The following is a 24,634-nucleotide window of genomic DNA, read 5'->3' as shown; positions in this document are numbered from 1 at the left end:
CAGAATGAAAGATACATACACACTAGAAGTAAAGAGATGGATAAAGTTATTTCACGCAAATGGAAAAGAAAAAATCTGGACTACCAATCCTTATTATACCCAACAAAACAGACTTTAATACAAGGCAGAAAAAGAAGGCACTGCACAATGATAAAGAGAACAATCTGACAAGAGGGCATAACCCTAGTAAACATTTGTGCACCCAACATTGGAGCACCTAAATATGTAAACAGATCTTGATGGACATAAAGGGAGAGGTTGACAGAAGTACAATCATAGCAGGGACTCTTAACACCCCATTACCCTAAATGGATAGATCTTCCAGACAGAAAATCAACAAGGAGATAGCAGACTTAAATAACACACTAGATAAAATGGATTTAATTGATATCTCCCCAGCATTTTACTCTAAAGCGGCAGAATATACATTTTTTTTTCAAGCATACATCAAGGAGTTTCTAGGATAGATCACAGGTTAGGATACAAAACAAGTCTCAATACGTTTAAGAGGATTGAGATCTTATCAAGTATCTTCTCTGACCATAATAGAATGAAAGTAGAAATCAATCAAAAGAAGAAAACTGAAAAATACACAAAGACATGAAAGTTAAATAACATGCTATTAAACAATCAATGGGTTAACGAGATTGAGGAAGAAATCAAAAGATACCTTTAAACAAATGAAAATAAGAACACAATGACCCCAAATCTGTGGGACACATGGAAATCAGTCCTAAGAGGGAAACTCATAGCATTACAGTACAGGCCTATCTCAAGAAACAAGAAAAAGCTCAAATAAGCAAACTAACTTTACACTTAATGGAAATGGAAAAACAACAACAAACAAAACCCGAAGTGAGTAGGAGGGGGGAAATAATAAGGATCAGAACAGAAGTAAACAAAATGGAGTCTAAGATATATACAAAAGATCAACAAATCCAAAAGCTGGTTCTTTGAAAAGATAAACAAGATTGACAAAGCTTTAACCAAACTCATCAAGAAAAAAAAAGAGAGAGAGAACCCAAATAAATAAAATCAGAAATGAAAGAGGAGAAATAACAATAGACACCAAAGAAATACAAAGAATTATAAGACAATATTACAAACAAGTATATTCCCCCAAATTGGACAACCTGAACAAAATGGATAAATTCCTAGAAACATACAATCTTCCAAAATTAAATTAAGAAGAATCAGAGAATCTGAATAGACAGATTATGACTAGTGAAATTAAAGCAGTAATTTAAAAAACTCTCAACAAACAAAAGCCCTGGCCCGGCTGACTTCACAGATGAATTTTACCAAACATTCCTAGAACAATTAATATACCTCCTTCTCAAACTATTCCAAAAAATTCAAGAGGAGGGAAGACTCCCAAGCTCATTTTACGAGGCCAGCATATCCTAATCCCCAAACCAGATAAAGACACTACAAAGAAAGAAAATTATATGCCAATATCCCAGATGAACATAGATATTAAAGTCCTCCACAAAATATTAGTAAATTCAATACAGCAATACATCAAAAGATCATACACCATGATCAAGTGGAATTTATTCCAGGGATGCAAGGCTGGTACAATATTTGTCAATCAAAAAATGTGATACACCACATAAACAAAATGAAGGATAAAAACCACATGATCATATCAATAGATGTAGAAAAGGCATTTGATAAAATCCAGCAACATTTATGATGAAAACTCTCAGCAAAGTGGGGACAGAGGAAACATACCTACATGTATTAAAGGCCGTATATGACATATCCATTGCCAACATCATACTCAGTGGGAAAAAACTACTAGTGTCCCCCTTAAGGTCCCAAACAAGATGGATGTCTGCTTTCACCTCTCTTATTCAACAAGTATTGAAAGTCCTGGCCAGGGCAATCAGAGAAGAAGTAGATAGACATAAAAGGCATCCAACTCAGAAAGGAAGAAGTAAAACTGTCAGTATTTGCAGGTGACATAGTATTGTACATAGACACCCTAAAGATTCTACCAAGAAACTACTAGAACTGATAAATGAATTCAGCCAAGTAGCAGGATATAAAATTAATATCTAGAAATCAGTTGCATTTTTATATGCCAATAATGAACTCTCAGAAAGGGAAATTAAGAAAACAATTCCATTCACAATTGCTTCAAAAAGAATAAAATACATAGGAATAAATTTAACCAAGAATGCAAACACCTGTATTTGGAAAATTATAACACACTTAGGAAAGAAATTGAAGAAGATACAAATAAGTGGAAACATATTCCATTTTCATGGATAGGATGAATTAACATCATGAAAATGCCCATAATACTCAAAGCAATCTGTAGATTCAACACAATTCCTATCAAGATACCAATGATGTATATCACAGAACTAGAACAAATATTCCAAAAATTTATATGGAGCTATAAAAGACCCAATAGCAACTCTTCTTTCTCAAGTGATCTTGAGAAAGAAGAACAAAGCTGGAGGAATCATGCTACCTAATATCAAACTATACTCGGGCCATAGTATTCAAAACAGCATAATACTGGCAGAAAAACAGACACATAGATCAATAGAACAGGATAGAAAGACCAGAAATAAACCCATGCCTTTATAGTCAATTAATATTTGACAGAGGAGACAAAAAATATACAATGGACTATTAAACAAGATATTTTATTTAGCAAATGGTGTTGGGAAAATTGAACAGACATGTGCAAAATAATGAAACTAGACAACCTTATGCCACACATAAGAATAAATTCAAAATGGGTTAAAGACTTAAATGTTATGCTCAAAACCATAAAAATCCTAGAAGAAAACATAGGCATAAAATCTCAGACATTGCTTGCAGCAATATTTTATTAGATATATCTCCCCAGTCAAGGGAAACAAAAGACAAAATAAACAAACAGGACTACATCAAACTAAAAAGGTTTTGCATAGCAAAGGAAACCATCCACGAAATGAAAAGACAACTTACTAAATGGGAGAACATATTCACTTGATACATCTTACAAGGGGTTAATATCCAAAATTGATAAAGAACTTATAAAACTCAACACCAAAAACCCCAAACAATCCTATGAAAAAAAATGAGCAAAGGACCTGAATAGACCCTTCTCCAAAGAGGATATACTGATGGCCAATAGATATATGAAAAGACGCTCATCACTAATCATCAGAGAAATGCAAATTAAAACCACAATGTGATATCACCTCACACCTGTCAGAATGGTTGTCATCAATCAATAAATTAACAAACGACAATTGCTGGCAAGGTTGTGGAGAAAGGGAACCCTTCTGCACTGTTGGTGGGAATGCAGATTAGTACAGCCACTGTGAAGAACAGTAGGGAGTTTCCTCAAAAAATTAAAAATGGAACTCCCTTTTGACCTAGTGATTCCACTTCTAGGAATTTATCTGAATAACCTGAAACACTAATTTGAAAGAATATATGCATCCCTATGTTCATTGCAGCATTATTTACAATAGCCAAGATTTGGAAGCAGCCCAGGTGTCCATCAATAGATGAGTGGGTAAAACAGCTATAGTATATTTACACAATGGAATACTACTCGACTGTAAAACAAAAAAAAAAGAAGAAGAAGAAAATCTTACTCTTTGGAACAGCATGCATGGACCTGGAGAACATTATGCTAAGTGAAATAAGGCAACTTACTAAATGTGGGAAAGACAAACACCATATGATTTCACTCATATGTGGAATCTAATGAGCAAACTGAACTAACAAGCAAAATACAGACAGACTCATAGATAGAGAGCAGGATGACAGCTCTGGTGGGGAGAATTGGGGGGATGGTGGGATTGAGAAAAAACCAAAAAGAACTCATGGACCCAGACAACAGTGTGGTGATTGCAGGGTGGGTGGGAGGGGTGGGTGGAGGTAGAAGAGGATTAAGGGGGATAAATGATAATGGAAAAAAATACAATAAAAACTATTTTTAAAAAGATAACACAAGGATTCAGGCAAAACAATAGGAGTATGATGATAAAATTGGGAGAATACATAAAACCTATTAACATCAAAAACTGTATTCAGAGAAAAATATAGAATATATAGCCTTAAATTTCATTTTTAAATAAAAAAATATAAAGAAATACAGTAATTGATTTTAAAAATCAGAAAAAGAGCAAAAAAATAAAGCAAAAAATAGGAACAGGAAATTAATAAAAATTGATTAACAAATAAAGGAAATACAGAAAAGTAGAAAATAAAAATTATCAAATAATACTTACCCAACTTTCTATATGGGTATATTTGAAACTTAGAGAAAGCAGATAATTTTCTAGCAAAACTGACTCAAAATATGAAATTTGAATACACAAATTCATTATAACTAAAGAGAATAGTAATTAAAGATCTACCACTGGAAAAAAGATAGTAGAACAAGATGGGTTTGTAAGTATGTTCTATTTTTTTCTGAAGAAGAAATGATTTCAATGTTATTTAAATTATCTCAGACCATGAAAAGCAATATAAAGTTTTCTAACTTCTTTTATGAAGCCACAAAACTTGAACTCAACTCTGATACGGCAGTACAAAAACAGAAAACTATAATCAATTACCCTTATGAATATGGCTATAAAAAGCCTTAATGATTGTTCCAAATAGAACCCAGCCAAGTACCTGGAGTGAGACACTGACCTTGTGTTATATGTTCCAGGAAAGATAATCTGGTTCAAAGTCAGGAACTCTTACAATGTAATTCATTATAATAAATTAAAGGACAAGATTACATAATAAATGCTGAAAATTTATTTTATAAAATCATTAGTCACTTCTCAATTAAAATTTTAAACATAATTGCAAATTTCCTAAATATATAATTTTAACTATTTACCAAAATCCAGTAGAAAATAGTCTAAATGGACATTCAACCTAAATTAGCAATTACACAAGGGTGCCCGACATCATCATTATTATTCAACATTGCATTGTAACTCTACTTTGGCCAGAAATAAAAAAAAAAGAGTTGGAACACTGGGCTAGAAATGTTCTGTCCAGAGGTATCCAGCCAGGGAATATGAAAAATGGAGATATTTATTGAAGAAGATACAAGAAATATTGCACACAAGACAATGACACCTCAGTCCCTTTCAAAATAGGCACTTGGGACCTCACACAGTTCTCCCAATTGCCATCAGCTACCCCACTGTATTTTCTTGAATCTTATCAAAGGTCTGAAATCTCTTCTTTTTCAAAGGTGATTTTAGTTTTGGGAAAATCTAGAAGTCTCAGGGCACCAAATCTGGGCTGTAAGGGAACTGATTTGATGTTTTGCAAAAAAACTCTGCATGAGATGTGATGCATGAGAGGGCATGTTGTCTTGATGAAGCTGCCAATCACCAGTCGCCTAGAGCTGTGGCCTTATGAATTATCTGAATAGTTTCTGCAAAGGTAAGTTCAAGCTTAATACAAGATATTTTTAAACTTTTATTTATTTATTTTTAGAGGGGTGGGGAGGGAGACAAGAAGAGAAACATCAATGTGTGAGAGAAACACTAATTGGTTGCTTCTCACATGCCCCCAAATGGGGTCCTGGCCTGCAACCCAGGCATGTGCCCTGACTGGGAATTGAACCGGCAACCTTCCTGTTCACTGGCTGGTGCTCAATCCACTGAGCCACACCAGTCAGGGCTAATGGAAAATTCAATGCAGATTCATTGCTATACTCAGTCATTTTGAATGCAATGGCCACACGGTGCACATGCTCACTCAATGGCATCTACCAGTCCCACTGACTAGTACAGTGCAGTCGTCATTACTTATGCAGGCACATTCCAGTCCATTCTCCTTGGTTGCCAGGTTACATCAATGTCGCACAAACTGTTCTTGTTATATTAACAACAGCTTGACTTTTTCCGGACAGACCTCATATAAGAATATCTGATCTGCACAATACATCTAAAGAAATAGATATCAAATTTTAAAAATTCCCCATAAAATAGCAACAAAACTATTCAATTATTATGAATAAATATAGTGAGACATGAGACCCATATGAAGACACCTATGAAATCTTTTTGGAGGTGTTAAAAATAAGAGGTTGAACAAATGTAAGGACATATCACATACTTTATTGGGAAACTGTATAAAAAAATGTAATTCTAGTTAGAGTCTTAATGGGGCTTCTTAGGGAGTGGATAAGCTATGATTAATGCAGTATTAACAAAGAATAAATGCCTGAGGCCCACCCAACACTCTCTGCCCTGCTCCCTAGTTACAGCCTCTAGTTCAACAAGAATCTCCAGTCCTGCAGAGACTGATCTTGTGTTGAGTCCCTGTTTGCTGCCTCTCAGAGTATGCTGGAAATGGTGGTAACATTGCAGACTCTCCAAGAACAAATTCTAAGCTTCATGAAAACAGAACTGGCTGTCTTCATAAAGAGCCATAAGGATCCCAGTGTCCCTGACCACATAATGTGGAAATGCAGCCTCAACCTTGTGATGGGCAGCTAGATTTCTAAGAATTTCTGAGCAGCATGGCCATCGCTTGTCATGATGTCTTTATCATGCCTACCTACTCCCAGAGGCAAATCTGAGGAAGCCTTGGCCTCCCAACACACCCTCTTCCTTTCAGGCTCCCCCATCATCATCCCCTCACTGCCCACTTGTTTGCCCTGAGCCCAGCACTCCCATCACCCCATGTAGGCTGCTCTTGCTGGTAGCAATAAGACAATTTAGTTTTTTAAAATAAAACAAAACCTGAGAAAAGCAAAAGAAAAATAAGTAAAAGAACAATAGGTATAGATTGCCTTAATCATTGTAATAATGGTAAATAGATTAATGGAATCACCAAGCATAAAAATAAATTCGAGAAGCATTAAACATTTAAATGTGAAACACTTAATAAAAATCAAGAGTGAAATCTTGGACCACACACTCAACTTGGGGTGTGGAGACCATCTTAACCTAAACAGGAAACACACTCGCCCTGCAGACACAGATGGACTTAACTGTATACACATTACTAAGACCTCTTTATATATTATGGATATTTAACTCTGTATCCCTGCTGCAAGGGCTCTTCCCCAAACCTGTTTACTATTGACTGTTTCTGGCATTTCTTGCCAAGATTAGTAAGACAGATACATCTGGGGAAAAATTTCAATACAGATGAAGAGTTAAAATATGTATAACACACAAAGAACTCTCACAAAATAAAAGATAAACAACCTGAAAGAAAAACAAGCAAAGAATATGAACAGACAATTCAAAATAGCTGATAAATATAACAAAGTTGCTCAAATACATTAGTGAGCAAAAAAGGCAAATTAAAGTACAAGATATCATGTTATACTTCTGGCCAAGATGGAGGCATAGGTAGATACACTGTGCCTCCTCGAACAACCAAGATAGGGACAACAACAATTTAGAAACAGAATAACAACCAGAACTGACAGAAAATTGAACTGTATGGAAGTTGGACAACCAAGGAGTTACAATAGGCACGTTCTTCCCGACCCGTAGGAGTAGAGTTGGGCAGCTGGGCGAAGAGGGGTCATGGCACACAGAGGGGTCGGGCACACAAGACCACAACAGACGGACCCTGGGTGCACAGGCGGCGGCTGGCAGACCCTGGGCATGGGGTGGCAACCAGCAGACCCAGCAAGGAGGCGATTGTGAAGCAAGACACTGCACGCAACCCAGGGTCCCAGTGCCGGGAAATAGAGCGGCATTGATTGAAAACACCTGTGGGGGGTTGGGGTGCAGGGAGAGAATCCAGCCTCATAGGAGAGATTGTTGGAGAGACCCACAGGGTCCTAGAACATGCACAAGCCCACTCACATGGGAATCAGCACCGGAAAGGCCCAGTTTGCTTGGGGGAAGCAGCAGAAGGGACTCAAGTCCAACACAGAGTGGAGCAAGCGCAATTGCTCCCTCTCAGACCCCGCCTCCACATACAGTGTCATAATCCAGCGACTGGGTTGCCCTGCCCTGGTGAATACCTAAGGTTCCGCCCCTAATACATAACAGGCACAACAAGACAAACAAAAAATGGCCCAAACAAAGGAACAGATCAAAACTCCACAGCAAATACAACTAAGCAACCAAGAGATAGCCATCCTATCAGATGCACAGTTCAAAGCACTGGTGATCAGGATGCTCACAGAATTGGTTGAATTTGGTCACAAATTAGATGAAAAAATGAAGGCTATGCTAAGTGAAATAAAGGAAAATGGAACCAATAGTGATGGGAAGGAAATTGGGACTCAAATAAATAGAGTGGATCAGAAGGAAGAAAGAAACAACCAAACAGAAAAAAATGAAGAAACAAGAATTCAAAAAAATGAGGAGAGGCTTAGGAACTTCAGGACATCTTTAAACGTTCCAACATCTGAATTATAGGGGTACCAGAAGGGGAAGAGGAACAGCAACAAGTGGAAAAGTTATTTGAACAAATAATAAAGGAGAACTTCCCCAATCTGGCAAAGGAAATAGACTTCTAGGAAGTCCAGGAAACTCAGAGTCCCAAAGAAGTTGGACCCAAGAAAGAACACACCAAGGCACATCATAATTACATTAGCCAAGGTAAAAATGAAGGAGAGGATCCTAGAAGCAGCAAGAGACCAGGAGACATTAACCTACAAAAGACTTCCCAGCAGACTGTCAGCTGATTTCTCAAAAGAGACCTTACAGGCAAGAACGGGCTGGAAAGAAATATTCCAAGTCATGAAAGGCAAGGACCTACATCCCAGATTGCTCTATCCAGCAAAGCTTTCATTTAGAATGGAAGGGCAGATAAAGTGCTTCTCAGATAAGGTCAAGTTAAAGGAGTTCATCATCACCAGGCCCTTATTATATGAAATGTTAAAGGGACTTATCTAAGAAAAAAGATGAAAAACATGTACAGTAAAAAGACAGCAAACTCACAATTATTAACAACCACACCTAAAACAAAAGCAAAAAGAAACTTAGCAAACAACTAGAACAGGAACAGACCCACAGAAATGGAGATCACATGGAGGGTTAGCAACAGGGGAGTGGGAGGAGGAGAGACGGGGAAAAGGTATGGAGAATAAGAAACATAGATGGTAGATAGAAAATAGACAGGGGGAGGGCAAGAATAGTATGGGAAATGTAGAAGCTGAAGAACTTATGATGCATGGACATGAACTAAAGGGAGGGAATGTGGGTGGGAGAGGGTGTGCAGGGTATAGGGGAATGAAGGGGGAAAATGGGACAACTGTAATAGTATAATCAATAAAACATATTTTTTAAAAAAAGATATGTTATATTTTTTTAGACTGACAAAAATTTAAAGGAAGGTAAACTCATTGCTGGCAGAGATGGAGGGATGAGGAAAGGGATGCAGTATACTCATTCTATTACAGCTTTTTGGAAAGCAACCTGGTAACATCTCTTAAAAACTAAAATATACATACTCTTTAGCCCAGAAATCTTACTCCTGGGAATGTATCTTATTATTTGTTAAAACATGTACCAACATGTTTATTGTAGCTATATGATGACTAAGAATGGAAAATACCAATGTCCCTCAACTTTGAGTAAGCTCTGGTGAATCCTCAGCAAAAAAATATTATGAAAAAATGCTGGCTGACTTGTAGGGATTTTAGCAAGATATTGTTGAGAGAACAATGCAGGATGCAGGGAAGTGTGTATAAGGTAGTCCACTTTTTTTGAGCGGCAAAGAATGACAAAGCACAAATATATACATATATGTGTGTATATACATATATATGTGCAGTAACACTACATATATAGTGTTACTGCATACATATGTGGACAGGTAGATAATAGATAGCAGAGAGATAATTGATATTTGCATGGTTACATGAATATGGACACATATGAACGGCACAAAGCAGGTAGCTGACCCAGATTAGTAGAACAATGAAGAGGATGGGCAGAGAGAGAGGGAAATGAAAGTGAGAAGCAAGCAAGCAGAAAATGTAAAAAAAAGAGTGCACTAAAAATAAATCAGTGTTTATAAGATCTTGTTTATGTTAAATTGTGTCTCAGCACATAAAATATTGAGAAAAGATAGACCTGTATCTTCCCATCTGTAGGAAGGCTGATGCTATATTGTAAAGTGAAAAAAGCAAGATGCAAAGTATAGTGTGCTACTGTTCTGTTTCAATAACAATAAATAGCACAACCCTTGTTCATGTGTATTCGTGATTGGGTCGGTTGTGGAACAAGGGGATCACTGTGAAAGGAGTGGGCGAGGGGACAGTTTTCAGTTTTCACATCTTTGTACTGATTTCACTTGTCACAATAAGCACATGTTATTTTGATAGCTTCAAATCATCACTAGAGCCAAAAACTAAAGTAATAATGGGCTTCTTTCTCTCTTCTTTGTTCCTCCCTGAACACCTGGCCTGGAACGTAGCCCAGCATCCCACCCCACCTGCCTCCCCATCCCAGTCCACCTGACATGTGTGTAGACATCTGAGTCCCCTTTGCAGAGGGAGCTGAGGTTCATCTCCCATGAAAGTCTTTTGAAAATTCTAGGCCACTTAGGATTTGGTAGTCCAGAGAACAAGAGGAACTAGAGATGAGGCCCTCAGCTCTGTACAGAGCGACACACCCAAGTAGCAGCTCAGGCCTGGCCAGTGCTCGCAGTTAAAGAGCATGTACTGTGATGGTGGCCCCTGCAAACGTGACTGTCTGTGCCGGCCAGGTCTAGGGGAGGATTGATGAGAAATGGAACCTAGCTTTTGAGGCTCATAATCTTAACCCCTATGATCCATTCTAATGCTCTGGGTAAGTGTTACCTCCAGTTTATAGAGAAGAAAACAGAGCACCAGAGGTTAAGTAACATGCTGAAGCCTATATAGCTGGTCAATTGATAGGCTGAAGCGTATAAATTGCTAGTCTAATTTTAGGTTGTTTCTGATCTATAAAATCTCTAATAGTTAGGACACAGTTTTGGCTGCTACAACAAGAAACCCAGGTTTAATGATTTAAACAAGCGTTATTTCCCTCTCACATCAAAGTCTGGGCTGCTCTCTGTCACCAGGAGTTCAGGCTCTTTCACTCATATTTCCCCTCCCCTCCCAAGTGTTGCCCTTTTCTAAATGGACCAGATCAGTTGGTCACCGCCTCTGCTTTCCAGCAATGGGAAGGACAAGAAAAAGCAAGCATGAAGGTAAACCTCTAACTTTCAAGAACACAACCCAGGCCCTGGCTGGTGTGGCTCAGCGGACTGAGTGCCAGTCTGCAAAAGGAAGGTTGTTGGTTTGACTCCCAGTCAGGGCTCGTGCCTGGCTTGTGGGCCAGGTCCCCAGTTGGGGGCATGCGAGAGGCAACTGATTGATGTGTCTCTTGCACATTGATGTTTCTCTCCCTCTCTTTCTCCTCCCTTTCCCCTCTCTCTAAAAATAAATACATTTTTAAAAAAAGAATACAACCCAGAAATTGAACCTTTAGCCTTGTTTACTGTTCATCAATCACAGTCAGTTGCAAGCAAGGCTGGGAAGTGTGCCTTGTGCCCTTCTAAAATTCTGTGACCCCAGAAGAATGGGAGATGGCCCTCGGGGCCCTCTGTGGTCTCTGCTATGATGGGGAGAGGGCTTTCCGAGATTGGAGCATGGATTTGTCTACCTGGAAAGCTCCTTATCTCATTACTGAACCACAATAAAAAAGTCAGGATGCTGCCTGAGGTAAAATAGTTTTGTTTTTCTTTTGGGCAAGAAGTTTATTCCTAGCAGGAGCTTTCTGAAGAGCATTCTTCCTACTTTAAACTCATCCCCACAATTTTCCCATGGCTACAGTGGATCACTTACTGCCCAAGAGGTAAAACATAACAAAACAAATAAATGGCACGTGTGTTTATATGTGTGTGCACACAGGCGTGCACGTGCACACACACACAGAAAGGCCCTCTGGCACCTTTGGGTCTCTGAAGTCAGCTGCCTCATAGGTGCTAGAAATTGGGACTTTGAGGCTCACCACATCTGTAGCATTTGGAAGACTGGGGCTCTAACAAGAAATTGTCTTGTCTCTTTGGCACATGTGTTGGGAGGTGGGCAGTGCTGCATAGGTGGCCGCTATGGACTTCTGGGCACAGCCTAGAGGGAGACACCTAAATCCCACCATCGGAGAGTCATTCCTCTGTGCTCCCCCAGACCCCTACCCCCAGGATGGGATGTTACAGAAAATTTCACCCACCAAGCTATGTCATTTATTAAGCAAAGCATTCCTGTGCAGACCAAAAGGTAGCAAATATACATGTGGTCATTTTAGTACTTTTGTGTTTATACTGATATATATTTGGCTACAACTGTTATTTCTAATGTCAAGTATAATTTGAGGAAGTACAATGTTTTATGTTAGTATTAGAGAAGAACAGGGACTTTCCTACTTCTTAAATGCAATATTACTGAGTATTTATAATATCATTTTCATCTTCTTTGAAAACACATTTATATAATTTGTATTTCGTGAGAAAATACAGAAAAATAGAAAGATAGAAAAAAAGGAATAAATGTAACCTGTAACCCCACTCCCCAAAGATAATGACCAAAGATTCAGGAGCACCTTTCCACTACTTTCTTTTAAGTGCACATTCACATGACTATGAAGGTATTTGTAATACAACTGAAATGTTAGGAGAATATCTATGATGAGTTGTTGCCGAATCAACAAGAGTCTGGTAAATGGATGCAGATGGAACCAAACTGAAAAAAGTCCAAGGAGAGGCCAACTCAAAAGGCCTAAAGGATTTCATTTCAACTCATGAGATTTGGGGGAAAGTACCCAATCAAACCCACAGTACATCCTATTGTTGAGCAAACACAGGCCTCCTTTTTTAGTTTAAGCAGTAAGAAAAAAAAAATCACCAAATGTGTGAAAAGATTCAGTAGTCCAAAAGAAGGGTTTATTTTGAGGAATTGGAAGAAACACTTCCTAATGAAACAAACCGACAAAATGGAGAAAACTTTTCAGCAAAGTCCCTAAGATATATTTTCAGTGGAAACTGAGAGTATTGCATCTTTGAAAAAGATCTCCTTGTGGGCAATTATGATTTGAAACACAATCACAAAGCCAGATTTACAAATGCAACGTCCCCTAAGAAACTACTGGATCTGGGAATTGAGCATCAGGGCACTGTGAAAGGAGAGACCACGAGCTCCCTGGCAGGACACACAGCCACTTAACAAGCAGTGCTCCCCCACCACAGATTCAGGCAAAGGAACAGCACCTCCTGCAGGAAGCTGAAGGTCAAGGAAGTTGCTCAAGAAACTGCAAAGGAGCGGGAGAGAGACTGTCAACCAACACCAGTGGCAAAATACGGACATTATGTGAATCCTATTTCAAACATTTATGAGACAGTTGGAAACTTGAACACTAGATAACTGCTTGTATTGAATAAATACTGTCAAGTTTTTAAGATACAGTAATTCATTTTTTTTAAAATCTGTATTTTAGTGGTAATGACTGAAATGCTTATAGATGAAGCAAGATGTCGGGGATTTGATCATCACCAGCAACGAGGGAGGAGAGCTGAGGGGTGACGATGGAACAAGACTGGCCAGGAGCCCATGTCCTAGGCTGGGTGATGGGCACGTGGGGGGTTATTACACTATTCTACTTTTGTGTGTGTTTGAAAATGACCTAAATTACTTAAAAATTGCACTAGAAGACATGAGGGTCGGTATTCTGGGAAACCCAGCAGTGACTCAGCTCAGGAAATTCTTCCAGATCTTAGAGGAAGTGGGAAGAGTATGAATGAAACTGTATGAAACTTAGGAGAGACCTAGGAAACGCAGTGTGAACGTAAAATCGGATCCCAGGAGGTGTGAACAGAACTGACAGAGGACAAGCAAGGACCTTCATTAAAGAACATTTCTATTATTCATTTCTTCTTTAACCAAATGAGCTACTCAGCCATATTCTATACACCCAAATATGCAGAGATTTAAAATTTTTATTATTAACTTCTGACTTAATTGTGTATAGTGAGGTAACGTGTTCCATATGATACCTATTTTTAAAATCTTTTGAGCCTTGCTCTCATGCCCAGAACCAGAACTGCTTTTAGAAACAAGTGCTTGAGAAGAATGGTATTCTCCAATTTTTGGATGCAGAGTTCTAAACATGCCCTTTGATCACTAGACCTTGCTTAGTTTTTGCCTGCCTGACATCAAAAGAGAAGTGTAGGAATCTCCTACTGGCAGGTGGATTTATCAACTTTTTCCCTCTAGTCCTATCCATTTCTACTGCATGAAATCTGAGGCCGTCTGATTGGGTACATATGTTTAAAAATGGACTCTTGTTTTTTTTTAATTGTTGTTCAAGTACAATTGTCTCCATTCCCCGCTCCCTCGCACTCCCACCCACCCCAGCCATTCCCACCTCCCACCCTCAACTCTACCCACCTTTGGCTTTGTCCATGGGTCCTTTATACATGCTTCTTAACAACCCTTTCCTCTTTTCCTCGCATTAGTCCCTCCCACCTCCCCTCTGGTTACTGTCAGTTTGTTCTTTATTTCAGTGTCTCTGGTTATACTTTGCTCGTTTGTTTATTTTGCTGGTTAGGTTCCACTTACAGGTGAGATAATATGGTATTTGTCTTACACCACCTGGCTTATTTCGCTTAGCATAATGCTTTCCAGTTCCATCCATGCTGTTGCAAAGGGAAGGAGCTCCTTTATTTCTGCTGCATAGTATTCCATTGTGTAAAGGTACCATAGTTTTTTGATCCACTCATTTACTGATGGGCACCTAGGTTGCTTCCAGCACTTGACTATTGTAAATTGTGCTGCTGTGAACATTGGGGTGCACAGGTTCTTTTGCATTGGTGTTTCAGGGTTCTTAGGAATACAATCCCAGCAGTGAAATGGCCAGGTCAAAAGGCAATTCCATTAAAAATGGACTCTTTGAAAATGGAACCTTTGTATCATTACATCAGGAACTCAATCCTTAACAATGTTTTTTTTTTTTGTCTTAGGACATAGTTTGTCTGAAAATAAACAAGAAATAATTAGGATTTGCCTGTGTGATTTTTCTCCTTACCCTTCTTTCAACTTGACCTATCCTTATGTGAACTGGGGCTCTTAAAACCAGATGTGGTAAAGGATCAGTTGTTTTTTGTTTTTCCCAATCTATTATAGGCTCTAAGGCTTTTGTAAACTATTTCTTAAATAATAAATACAATTCTGGAAGTTTATTTTACTAAAATTAAAGTACAAGCCAGATATTCTAGCGTTAGATTCAACACACATAAAATAACTGTCAAGTTGGTTCGAAAATTTTATAAAGCTTTTAAAAGTTTCTAAGACACTCTTGGCTTCTGAACATCCCTGTCGCAGCCTTCAACCGTCACAGCTACACTTGCTCACCAGTGTTGACACAGCGTGTATCAGGATTTTGTTCTGCCATCCGATCTAACGGTCTACCTTTTCATTGGCAAGTTTGGTCCGTTTATACTTCTTGGCACACTTGGGCCCATGTCTCTCACTTTTGTCAGTCTCCTCTCTCTCCCCGTCACCAAGGTGATGTGGCCTTGAACGGTACTTTGAGATATGGGTTTTCTTCTCTCCTTCGGCCCTCCTCTTTTTTATGACCAGGTGCTACGGACTGTGTCCTCCAGGATTCATGTGTTGAAACCTAATCCCTAACGCGATGGAATCTGGAGGTAGAGACTTTGGGAGGTGATTCTGGCATGAGGTCAGAGCCCTCATCAATGGGGTTAGTCCTCATAGAAGAGGTCCTAAGAGATGGATCCTTGACGCCTCCCACCCTGTGAAGACACCCCAAGAACACGACCGTCTGTGAACCAGGAAGGGGCTCCTCACCAGATACCGAGTCTGCCAGTGCCTTGACTTCCAACTTCCAAATATGAGAAATGTTTACTGTTTTAAGCCACCCAAACTACAGTTTTCTGTGATGGCAGACACAGACCAGGAGACCAGGTTTACCAAGATACCTCTTGCTTGCCTTTCCCTGTTATCTCCCACCATGCTTCCTAGGTTCGTTTCTCCTCACCCTGAAGTACTTCCTCCAAAGTGGGTAGGTAGGGGCCTTCGAGTGGCCAGACATAAAATTCTAAGTTCCAAGTTTTTTCCCTTCAGTCCTTGAATGTGAAACTCCACAAACAGGATTGCTGCTGGAAAACCTGGTGTCCACTGGTTCCAATTCTTCAGGCCTTGCTTCTGCTCATTCTCTCTGGAAGCTCGCAGAATGATCTTTGTCTTTATGAATACTAAATTTCACTACCCGGTAGTGAAGATGGATGAAGTGTATTCTGGGTATGTAGCAACGTGAACCCCAACAGTGAGTGAAACATGACAATGCACACACAGTATCATGCCTTTTCTGTAATGTTCAAAAACATGCTGAATTAAAAATTAGTAGTAACTTGTTTAGGGGTATTATATATACCAGAATTGTGAAGGAAAGCAAGAAGTGTGTAAACCCAAAGTCCAGGTCGTCACTCTCTTGGTGAGGGAAGGGGATGCAACAGGAGAGAGGCCCATGAGGGCGGGGCTTGTCTGAAGCATTGATGATGTCCCAGCTGTTGCTGCCATCCCAGCTAGGGGTGGGAACGTGGGTGTTCTTTTAATTTTAAAAAATACTTTACCTTCAAGTGTAAAGTGTAATACTTTACATTTTAGTATTAAGTAATACTTTACTAAAAAGTAGTATTTTTACTAAAAAGTATTACAAGTATAATACTTTATACTTTTAAAGTACTTTTTACTATAAAGCAAAAAATACTTTATACATGTATACTTTATACTATTTATAAGGTATACTTTATACATTTTCATGTATATAAATACAATGTTAAGCATTTCACTGTGTGACTGGTTGCCTAGCAACAGCTCACAGGTCAGCACACTGGGAATACAGGAGTAGCTGTGGGGGTCACTCGTGGCCCAAACTGTAAGAGACGAATCAGGGATGCAGATGGGAATGGGGGAGCTCTATTTTCTCTAAATTAAGGACACTGAAGCACCTCTGGACCCATCTGCCCACCCCAGCGGGGAGCCATGCCTCTGACTGAGCCAGCAGACTGCTCTCAGGCTTGGCTCATTTCCTGCTCGTCTAAATACTCAGTGGGCCTGAAGCAACCGAGGCTGCTCTTGGAGCTTTGGATTCTGCCATGTGGGCAGACAGTCTTTCTTTCTGGTCACCAGTCCCTAAAAGATCCCCAATCTCTAGGCGTTGCTGCCTTAACAAGGGACTCATAATCCCACTCAAAGTCCAGCCAGAGTGCATCCCAAGGTCTCAGTGCCCCCTTAGGCATCCTCCAAGGAGCCCATCATGGTTCTCCAGGCATCTTGCAGGTACCCAACAGTGACATTGCCCGTGAACTTAATCAACTGAATTATTTTTTTATCCTCACCTGAAGACATGCTTACTGATTTCACAGAGAAGGGAGGAAGAGGGAGAGAAACATCAATGTGAACATGCAACTTAAATCGAATGCCTCTTGTACACACCCTGACCAGGGACTGAACCCACAACCCAGGTATGTGCCTTGACTGGGAATCGAACCCATGACCTTTCAGTTCACAGGACAACACTCCAACTGAGCCACACTGACCAGAGCTTAACTGAACTTTTTATTAGTCGATTTCCTTCCCTCAGGGAAATGACTCTAATTAATGAGAAGTTTCTCAAAGACCAGCCAAAGGAAGCACATGAACAGCAGAACTGCGGCCAGGAGAGCTTTTATTTGTACGGAACAGTTTTAAAAATACAGAATAAAATAGCTTTATCTCTACTATTATTCACAACATCTGGTCCAAATATTACATATTTTTAAAATACTTAAACGTTTAATGAAGCCATGTTAGAAAAACAATATGAAAATTCTTTTTAAAAACTCCGTAAAAGAATTACACATCTCAAAAAACAATCCCACCCTAAATACCCTCAGTATGCAAAATAAAAAAACAAACAAAATCCCAAAAAGGTACATAGCCAAAGTCGGTCACAAAAACTCAAGGAAAATATAGGCACCCCCACTGTTTTAGGAACAGTCAGAAATGTATTAGCGTGTGGAACAAAGGCTGTTATGAACGAACAAAACGGTGTTAACTTGAACTGTCAGTGAGACGGCTACGCTGGCAAGGGGCTCCTAAAGGGCAGGGAACACACAGCGAGTCTAAGGATGCTGGAAGTTACTTATGTAGAATGACGACGACGAGGCCTAGTCGAGAACAACCTAGAAGGACGGGAATGTGTGTGAGGCTGCTAAGGGACCCCCAGCACTTACATGCTTTCTGGGTCCGTGGGCGGAAACTGAATGCTGGCAATAAAAGGGTGGTCTTCCTGCACTGCTTGGGTTGTGACTTTAGGTGGGGTAGAGGCAGGGGAGCTGTCCTGTTCTATGTTCCAAGCCAGAAGGGGACAGAGCACAACACATGCAGAGTGTGAGAATCCAGGCCCTTCTCCAAAGCCAAGGGCCAGCTTCCTAGAGAATGGGGCTCTACCAACACTTAGGTACGTTTGCACAACCACGGTGTCCAGGTGTGGCTGGGCACGCACACTAGGCAGCCGGTGACAGCCGTGCCAGGCCTGGCCCGGCGTTTGCAGCCAAGTGCACACATACCCAAGCACAGTGGTCTGCAGGATGCTGCCTGTGCTCACACCAGACAAGTTCCGGAATGAGGTTCCCGCCCCAGCTCCTTATTCACCTTCTCTCTAGCCTGGCCACTCTTGTGGCATCAATGTTAAGGAAGATTATAGTTGCCAACTTCAAATCTAGGTTGCTAGTACCAGTATTTCAGCAGGGACACAAATTAAAGTAATAACAACTTAGCTCATAGTCATAAAATATATGCATGGGTAAATAAAGTATACACACATACTAGAGATTCATCAATGGAGAAATTCTATCATCACATGACATTGTCATGAAAATTATATCATTCCCTCCCTGGAAAACTGTGACTATTATCCTGGGTAGAAATGTTATTTTACTATATGGAAATACTGCAATATTCATGCATAAACCAAGTTGTCATGAAAGTTAGTAATCTACAGTATAAAGCAAATCCTGTGTGTGAATTTGTTGCCATGAAAATGAGAAACCGTCAGGACCCATGATGCTTCATTCTAGCTGACCTGGTTAAGCCACTTCTCTTGTTCTGATCAATCACAAGAAACTCACTACGAGGTACATCTGATGCCTTCTAAGGGTACTCAGATTCAGTACCAATGAATCTAAGTTTAATTCCCTAATGAGAATGAGAAAGAAAATTGCTTACAGAGGCTGGAGCTACTTCCCATTATTCTATGAACCGTGTTTGGTATTTTATCAAAACCAGTGGTGGGGTCTCCATTACCCACTTCACTAGGATATGGCAGCATCCACTGTTCTTATAAATACTTTCTGCGTACTTATGTCAGGATGGCTCATGTAAATGTGACGATGTGGGTAGGTGTTCACTGTGGAAATTGGAGACTAAATGCCCCGCCCAAGGACATTCACATACAAAATATTTTAAAACATTCTATTGGCCCAACAAAGCAAGCAGGTGTGCTGCCCCAGCAGGGCCAGCCAACAGCGTAAGTGGGAGGTTCACAAGGACAGACCATGCGAGGCCATGCCGGGCCCCCCAAACCTCCCCTGCAGCTCATGTGGTTAAAGCCAAGAAACAGATGAATACCTTTTCTTTCAATTAGACTCATTCTTTTGCATATTTGCTAGCAGAAGGACCACTTCTTAAAATGTAAAATAGTTGGTGTGGCTGCATGTGCAAGATTTATTACTTAACCTGAGGCTCCAATCGCTCGAGCAAGTGAATTTCACAGGCTGTGCGGAAAGTACCAGACTCATTGGGGCCTCCAGTCAGGCTGCCCTCCTTCTTCTTCCCCACCTCCCGTCCCCACCCCTCCCTCCTTCCTCCCTCCCTCGGACAGAGACTCTCAATTGGCCCCAACGGAACGGGAAGGGCAAAAACCCATTGCAACAGGCAATGTGGGTACAGGTCCTCCCTCCACACACGAATGCTTGTGGACACCCCTTGGACCAGCAGATTTGAAACCTCCCAATAAAACCTGACCCAAGGAGGGGTTTCAGAAGGGAGTGGGTTTCTGGACACTTGAAGCACATACCCCGAGTGTTACCCACTGGGCAGAAGATGAGCAGTCACGTTAAGTTGAAGGGAACTTAATTGTTCCTGAATTACTGATGGTTCAGATGCTTTTATTTGGGTATTTGGGTCCTTCTGCTCACCTCCAGAGCTAGAATACTGCAAATCTTTGGGATGTGTAATAGTTTTCCCCATTTCTCAAAGCTGAGAAATTGTAGATGCTGAGTAAAAATACAAATAGAAGGAACTAAAGAGCAACTCAGAGGGCTGTCAGCCTCGAGGGCTTACCAAGTTAAAAGGATGAAACTCGTTAACCAGTGTGCTTCAAAAGCAACTAGCATCAAATACACTTCAAGAAAAAGTAACATACAAAATTAATACAATCTCAATTCTTTACTTAACCTGCAATAAGATCTTGGCAAAACAATGAAGTGTTTTTGCCAGAACAAGCCTTGAAGCCCCCAACTTCCCAGGAGTGGAGGAGCTGTAGTGACACAACACCGCCAAAGACATCCCAGCTCGAAGCAGCAGAGGCAGCCTCGGGAGCGGAAACGCACTCCGTGGGCACAGGCCGCGGAGAACCAGAACCACGTGCTGCGGTTGGAGATGGCGGCGCCCTCTGCCATCCAAGGCTCAACCAGGTCAACGAACACTTAGGAAGCACGACCTCATGAAGCAAGGTTTCTACTTTTATGCCTCAGGCTTTTCCTTTGGCGGAAGAAATTTCAAACCAAATTCGACAGAAGTCTCTTTATTTTTCTCCCAGGAAGAATTTAGTGTTATTTAATTAGAACTCAACAGAGGGGACCTGCTGGCTGCCTTCCTCACCACTACCTTCTGCAACAACTTAAACAAGAATGGCAGCATTTGGCCAGGGGATCTAATCTTCCCCTCTGCAAAACCAAGACCCAGTGGGGATGCAACACGGCAACCACAGACAGTCTCCTTAAGCTGTAATTGCCAGAGATGACTAGCAACAGAATTGCGGTGATGGGTTTGCCAGCGTGCCGGACCACTCAATAAGGCAGCTGTTTGTTGCCTGCCCCGGCTTCCCCACTTCACAAAACAAATTCACATGTAACGTAACCTGCGGTTTCTGGGCTCTGATCCAGTAGTCAGTTTTGATAAATAGATTAAGCATTACAGTATTTACACTTTCATGGTATCAAGCAATACAAAACACAACCACAACAATGGTTACTGGCCTTCAAAAGCCATGACAACAAGCTTCCCTGATGGTGTCCACAGCTTTACAAATGCTGGTTCTTTCTTTAATGGGAGGGAGCAGTGGGACACAAGTAATAGGGATGCAAGGCAAGAGGGTCACGTGGAAAAACACTGATTTCAAAAATCTGCTATAGTCAGTAACATCAAATAGGAATAAAAGCTTGTATTTATAGACACAGGTGACAAAAACTGACACCCACATGACAGGAGAGTGGAGAGTCAAGACTCCCACGAACACCTGCGTGGTGCCCCTGCATGGCACTCTATACCTGTCACACCGTAGGATGAGAAATGCCAGACAGACTGTCTCAGCTACTAGTGAAAAAGAGGCCAGTGTGAAATGCGCTGGCCCAGCCTGGGCCAGGGTGGCACCGAGATGGAGCCGCTGAGAATCAGATACTGACTCCTAGGTACTTTCCCTCCCCTCCAGCCCCCAGACAAACTCCCATTCTGACACTGTGTGTGCAGACCCTACCCCTGCATGGATCGGGGCACAGGGTGACCGTGTCACTGTCTGCAATCAGGGCAACAGCTTCCTCCCACAGGAGAATCCGTGAACACAGAATCACATTTGACCAGTTGTGACAATGCAAGGACACTGGTGCCCCTTGACCACAGGAGGCCTCTGTGGTTCAGGCTGAGGTCAAATTAAAAAAAAATTTTTTTTAATTTAAAATATACCAAGCAAGTCCAGGTGCTTCCAGGACAGAAAGCCCCCAGACCCTGGAGGCTTATAAGAAAGCAAGCATGGGGTGGGGAAGGGAGACTGAAAACAAAGAATCGCTGTGGATTTCAAACATCTACTCCCACAAGAGGGCAGGAACTTCAAGTTCAGTGACCACAGCCAGCAGTGGACACTCTCAAGGGCAAGGGGTCAGGGCTTAAATAAGGAGATAGGTGAGACACCGTATTAGACACAATCACCACCCACAACAAAAAAAGCTATTTGCAATCTGTCTTAGCTCTGGGGTGCAGAATGTAAATGCAGATATACAAACATATATGCTACTGCTTGTTACTCAGCAAGGAACTACAGACTCATGCCTCACTGCGGCCGGGCCACAGGGCAAGCTACAGCTATACTGTGGCCTGCGAGTCCTCGTCTGAACTGCGGCTGTTTGCGCTCTTCCCAAGGCCTTTCCACGTGTAGCCCACGAAGGTTGGGCTGATGGGTAAGTAGCTGAAGCATCTGTACTTTTTAATAATGTTCATGCCAAATGGCAAATCGTAGGATTCCATGCCATCAAGTGACTTGCTCCCTTTGCCCACGCCCTTCTTCCACTTCCGGATTCCTCTTTCCTCCAGAGTACCTACGGAAGACACACACGTCAGAACAAAAAAATGGAATGTTCAGTTTAACGGTTCTGCCCAGAACTGAGAGCCCAACACACTGTGCAGAGGTGGAGCCCGCTGGGATGACAGCAGAGCACACTCGGTGGCACTCAGCTGTCCAGGTGCCTGGACCGGAAATCTAAGAATCACTAACCCGTCCTCGTTCCTTTTGCTCCACATTCAAACAACATCCTGATGCCGCTGCCTCCTGCCTGTCCTTCCACATGATGCATGTTCTCCATTCTCACTGGTGAGTTCTGGCCCAGGCCGTGTCACTGCTTCCCAGGCTCGTTCTGTGAGTTTCTTACCTGGCTGTCAGGTCTTCTGCCTCACCGCCCACTGCCCAAATTTGTTCTCAGCACAAAAACCCACCCTCTAAAGTGCAAATCTGATCTTGCAAAATGGGGCCCGCAGTACTTATTATACCATATACAGTGCTGTCATCAATTAGTCGTGGCAACCCCCATCCAGACATACCGATTTCATACTGCTTTCTCTACTTTAGTGTGTGTGTGTGTGTGAGTGTACTGCACTCATTACGTGTTCCCCACTTGCTGTGCTCCTGTGAGGGTGAACCGCCACTGGTATAACACTCTGAGCTACTCTGCACCTGGACAGATGGGCCAGGGAGAAAGATCTCTCAGCAACTCCTGGACTTTCTTTACAAATCTTCCTGGTGCAGACAGGAGCATGGGCACCCAACCTTACCTACAACAGGACACCTAATAATACACTTTTGTGCCCGAGCCTCGGTGATGAGTTCGAGTCTACAGTGCAATATTTAAGATCCTCATTATCTCCTTATATCTAAGGTATGACCCCACCCCTCACTGATATTTCAGTAACAAAGCTGACTTGAACTATCTCTCTGTTGCCTCTCCTTTAATTGGTTGACTTAGGAGGAAAAGAGGATATTAGTTATTAACTCCTACAAACCTAACATCTTCCACCTATTCATATTATGTGATTCCTTCTGCCAGATATGCTCATCCTCAGTTTCCCCAGCAACCTCTTCACTGGGAGAGGGAAACCTCAGTAAAACCTTTAAGCACAAGAATAACCATCCCCCTTCCTTGATGGCAGATGAATCTATCAGTGTATCTGTCGTCTTTGACAATGGTACACAGTAGCCTCCTGTAGGAAGCTGGGAAGGCAGCAAGGCAACACCCACAACACATCCTACTCTATCACCTGACATTTGGCAGCACCCAGCTGAGAAACAAGAGTTGTGGATGTTGGAGAAATGCTACCTGCCTAACCTCCGTCACTCACGGATCCTGGCTGCAGCCTGTGCCCACCACACTCACTGACACCTGGTTTTAGTTGGCTGGTGACTGCCTTAGGAAGGACTCGTTTAAAAGGCAGGCTCCCAAAGCAGAGAAGTGCCAGAGGCTATTACTAGCTGGCTCAGAAAGGGTGTGAAAGTCAATGAAACCAAACTGCAGGGCGCTGGGCAAGGCCTCACAAGGAAAGCAGGCAGGCTGGCGTGTGCCCAAGGCATCCCACTGCCATTTCACCACACACAAGGGATTCGCCTGCTTTTTCTGAAAAGTAACTCAGCAAAGAAAAAAACAACCCAGTAAGTTTATTAGCAAAAAAAAAAACAACTGATGGATAAAAGAAGGCTGGAAGTGTCACCTTAACCATTTTAGAAAAGACAGTTTTAACCAGTCATGGCTTTGAACTGACTTATTCTTCTTCCTATATTTATTGGGCAAAAAAGTAACTCACATAAGCAGTAAGCACATGTGGCACAGAACACATACCTGGGATGGTGTTATCCAAAATAAAAGCCACACAGCCTCCTACAAACATCGCAGTGGTGAGAAGAACGTTCAGCACTTGATCAACTCCTGTTATCCCTAAAAAGAGAACAGAGAGGCAGGGTCACTGCCAGCCAGCACAGACCTGCCCTCGCCTTGGAAAGGAGCCCTGGGGTGGCACCAATTGCCAGTCAGGGCAGTGCACACAAGTGTACATTCCTGTGGTGAAGGTGCAGTAATAGTTTAAACTACAATGAAGGCACAACAATCAAAGGGAAATCCCTAACAC

General features: G+C 41.4%; 1 protein-coding gene across 4 annotated transcripts in view; it reads right to left on the bottom strand.

The window, feature by feature from the left end:
• Positions 1-17,624: 17,624 nt before the first annotated feature.
• SLC23A2 (solute carrier family 23 member 2) overlaps positions 17,625-24,634 on the bottom strand; it is a 121,261-nt gene continuing 114,251 nt past the window's right edge. For all 4 annotated transcript variants that reach the window (XM_028523808.2, XM_028523806.2, XM_028523809.2 and 1 more), the window contains 2 exons: positions 24,349-24,444; positions 17,625-22,560 (listed from right to left, as the gene is read on the bottom strand). In XM_028523808.2, the coding sequence (XP_028379609.1) occupies positions 22,328-22,560; positions 24,349-24,444 (329 nt within the window). In that variant the 3' untranslated portion in view covers positions 17,625-22,327. The remainder of the gene's footprint in view (positions 22,561-24,348; positions 24,445-24,634) is intronic.

The sequence above is a fragment of the Phyllostomus discolor genome, chromosome 9, assembly GCF_004126475.2.
Source record: "Phyllostomus discolor isolate MPI-MPIP mPhyDis1 chromosome 9, mPhyDis1.pri.v3, whole genome shotgun sequence".
Lineage (NCBI taxonomy): Eukaryota > Metazoa > Chordata > Mammalia > Chiroptera > Phyllostomidae > Phyllostomus > Phyllostomus discolor.
The sequence above is the reverse complement of the archived record's forward strand: the minus strand, read 5'-3'. Positions and strand labels throughout refer to the sequence as shown.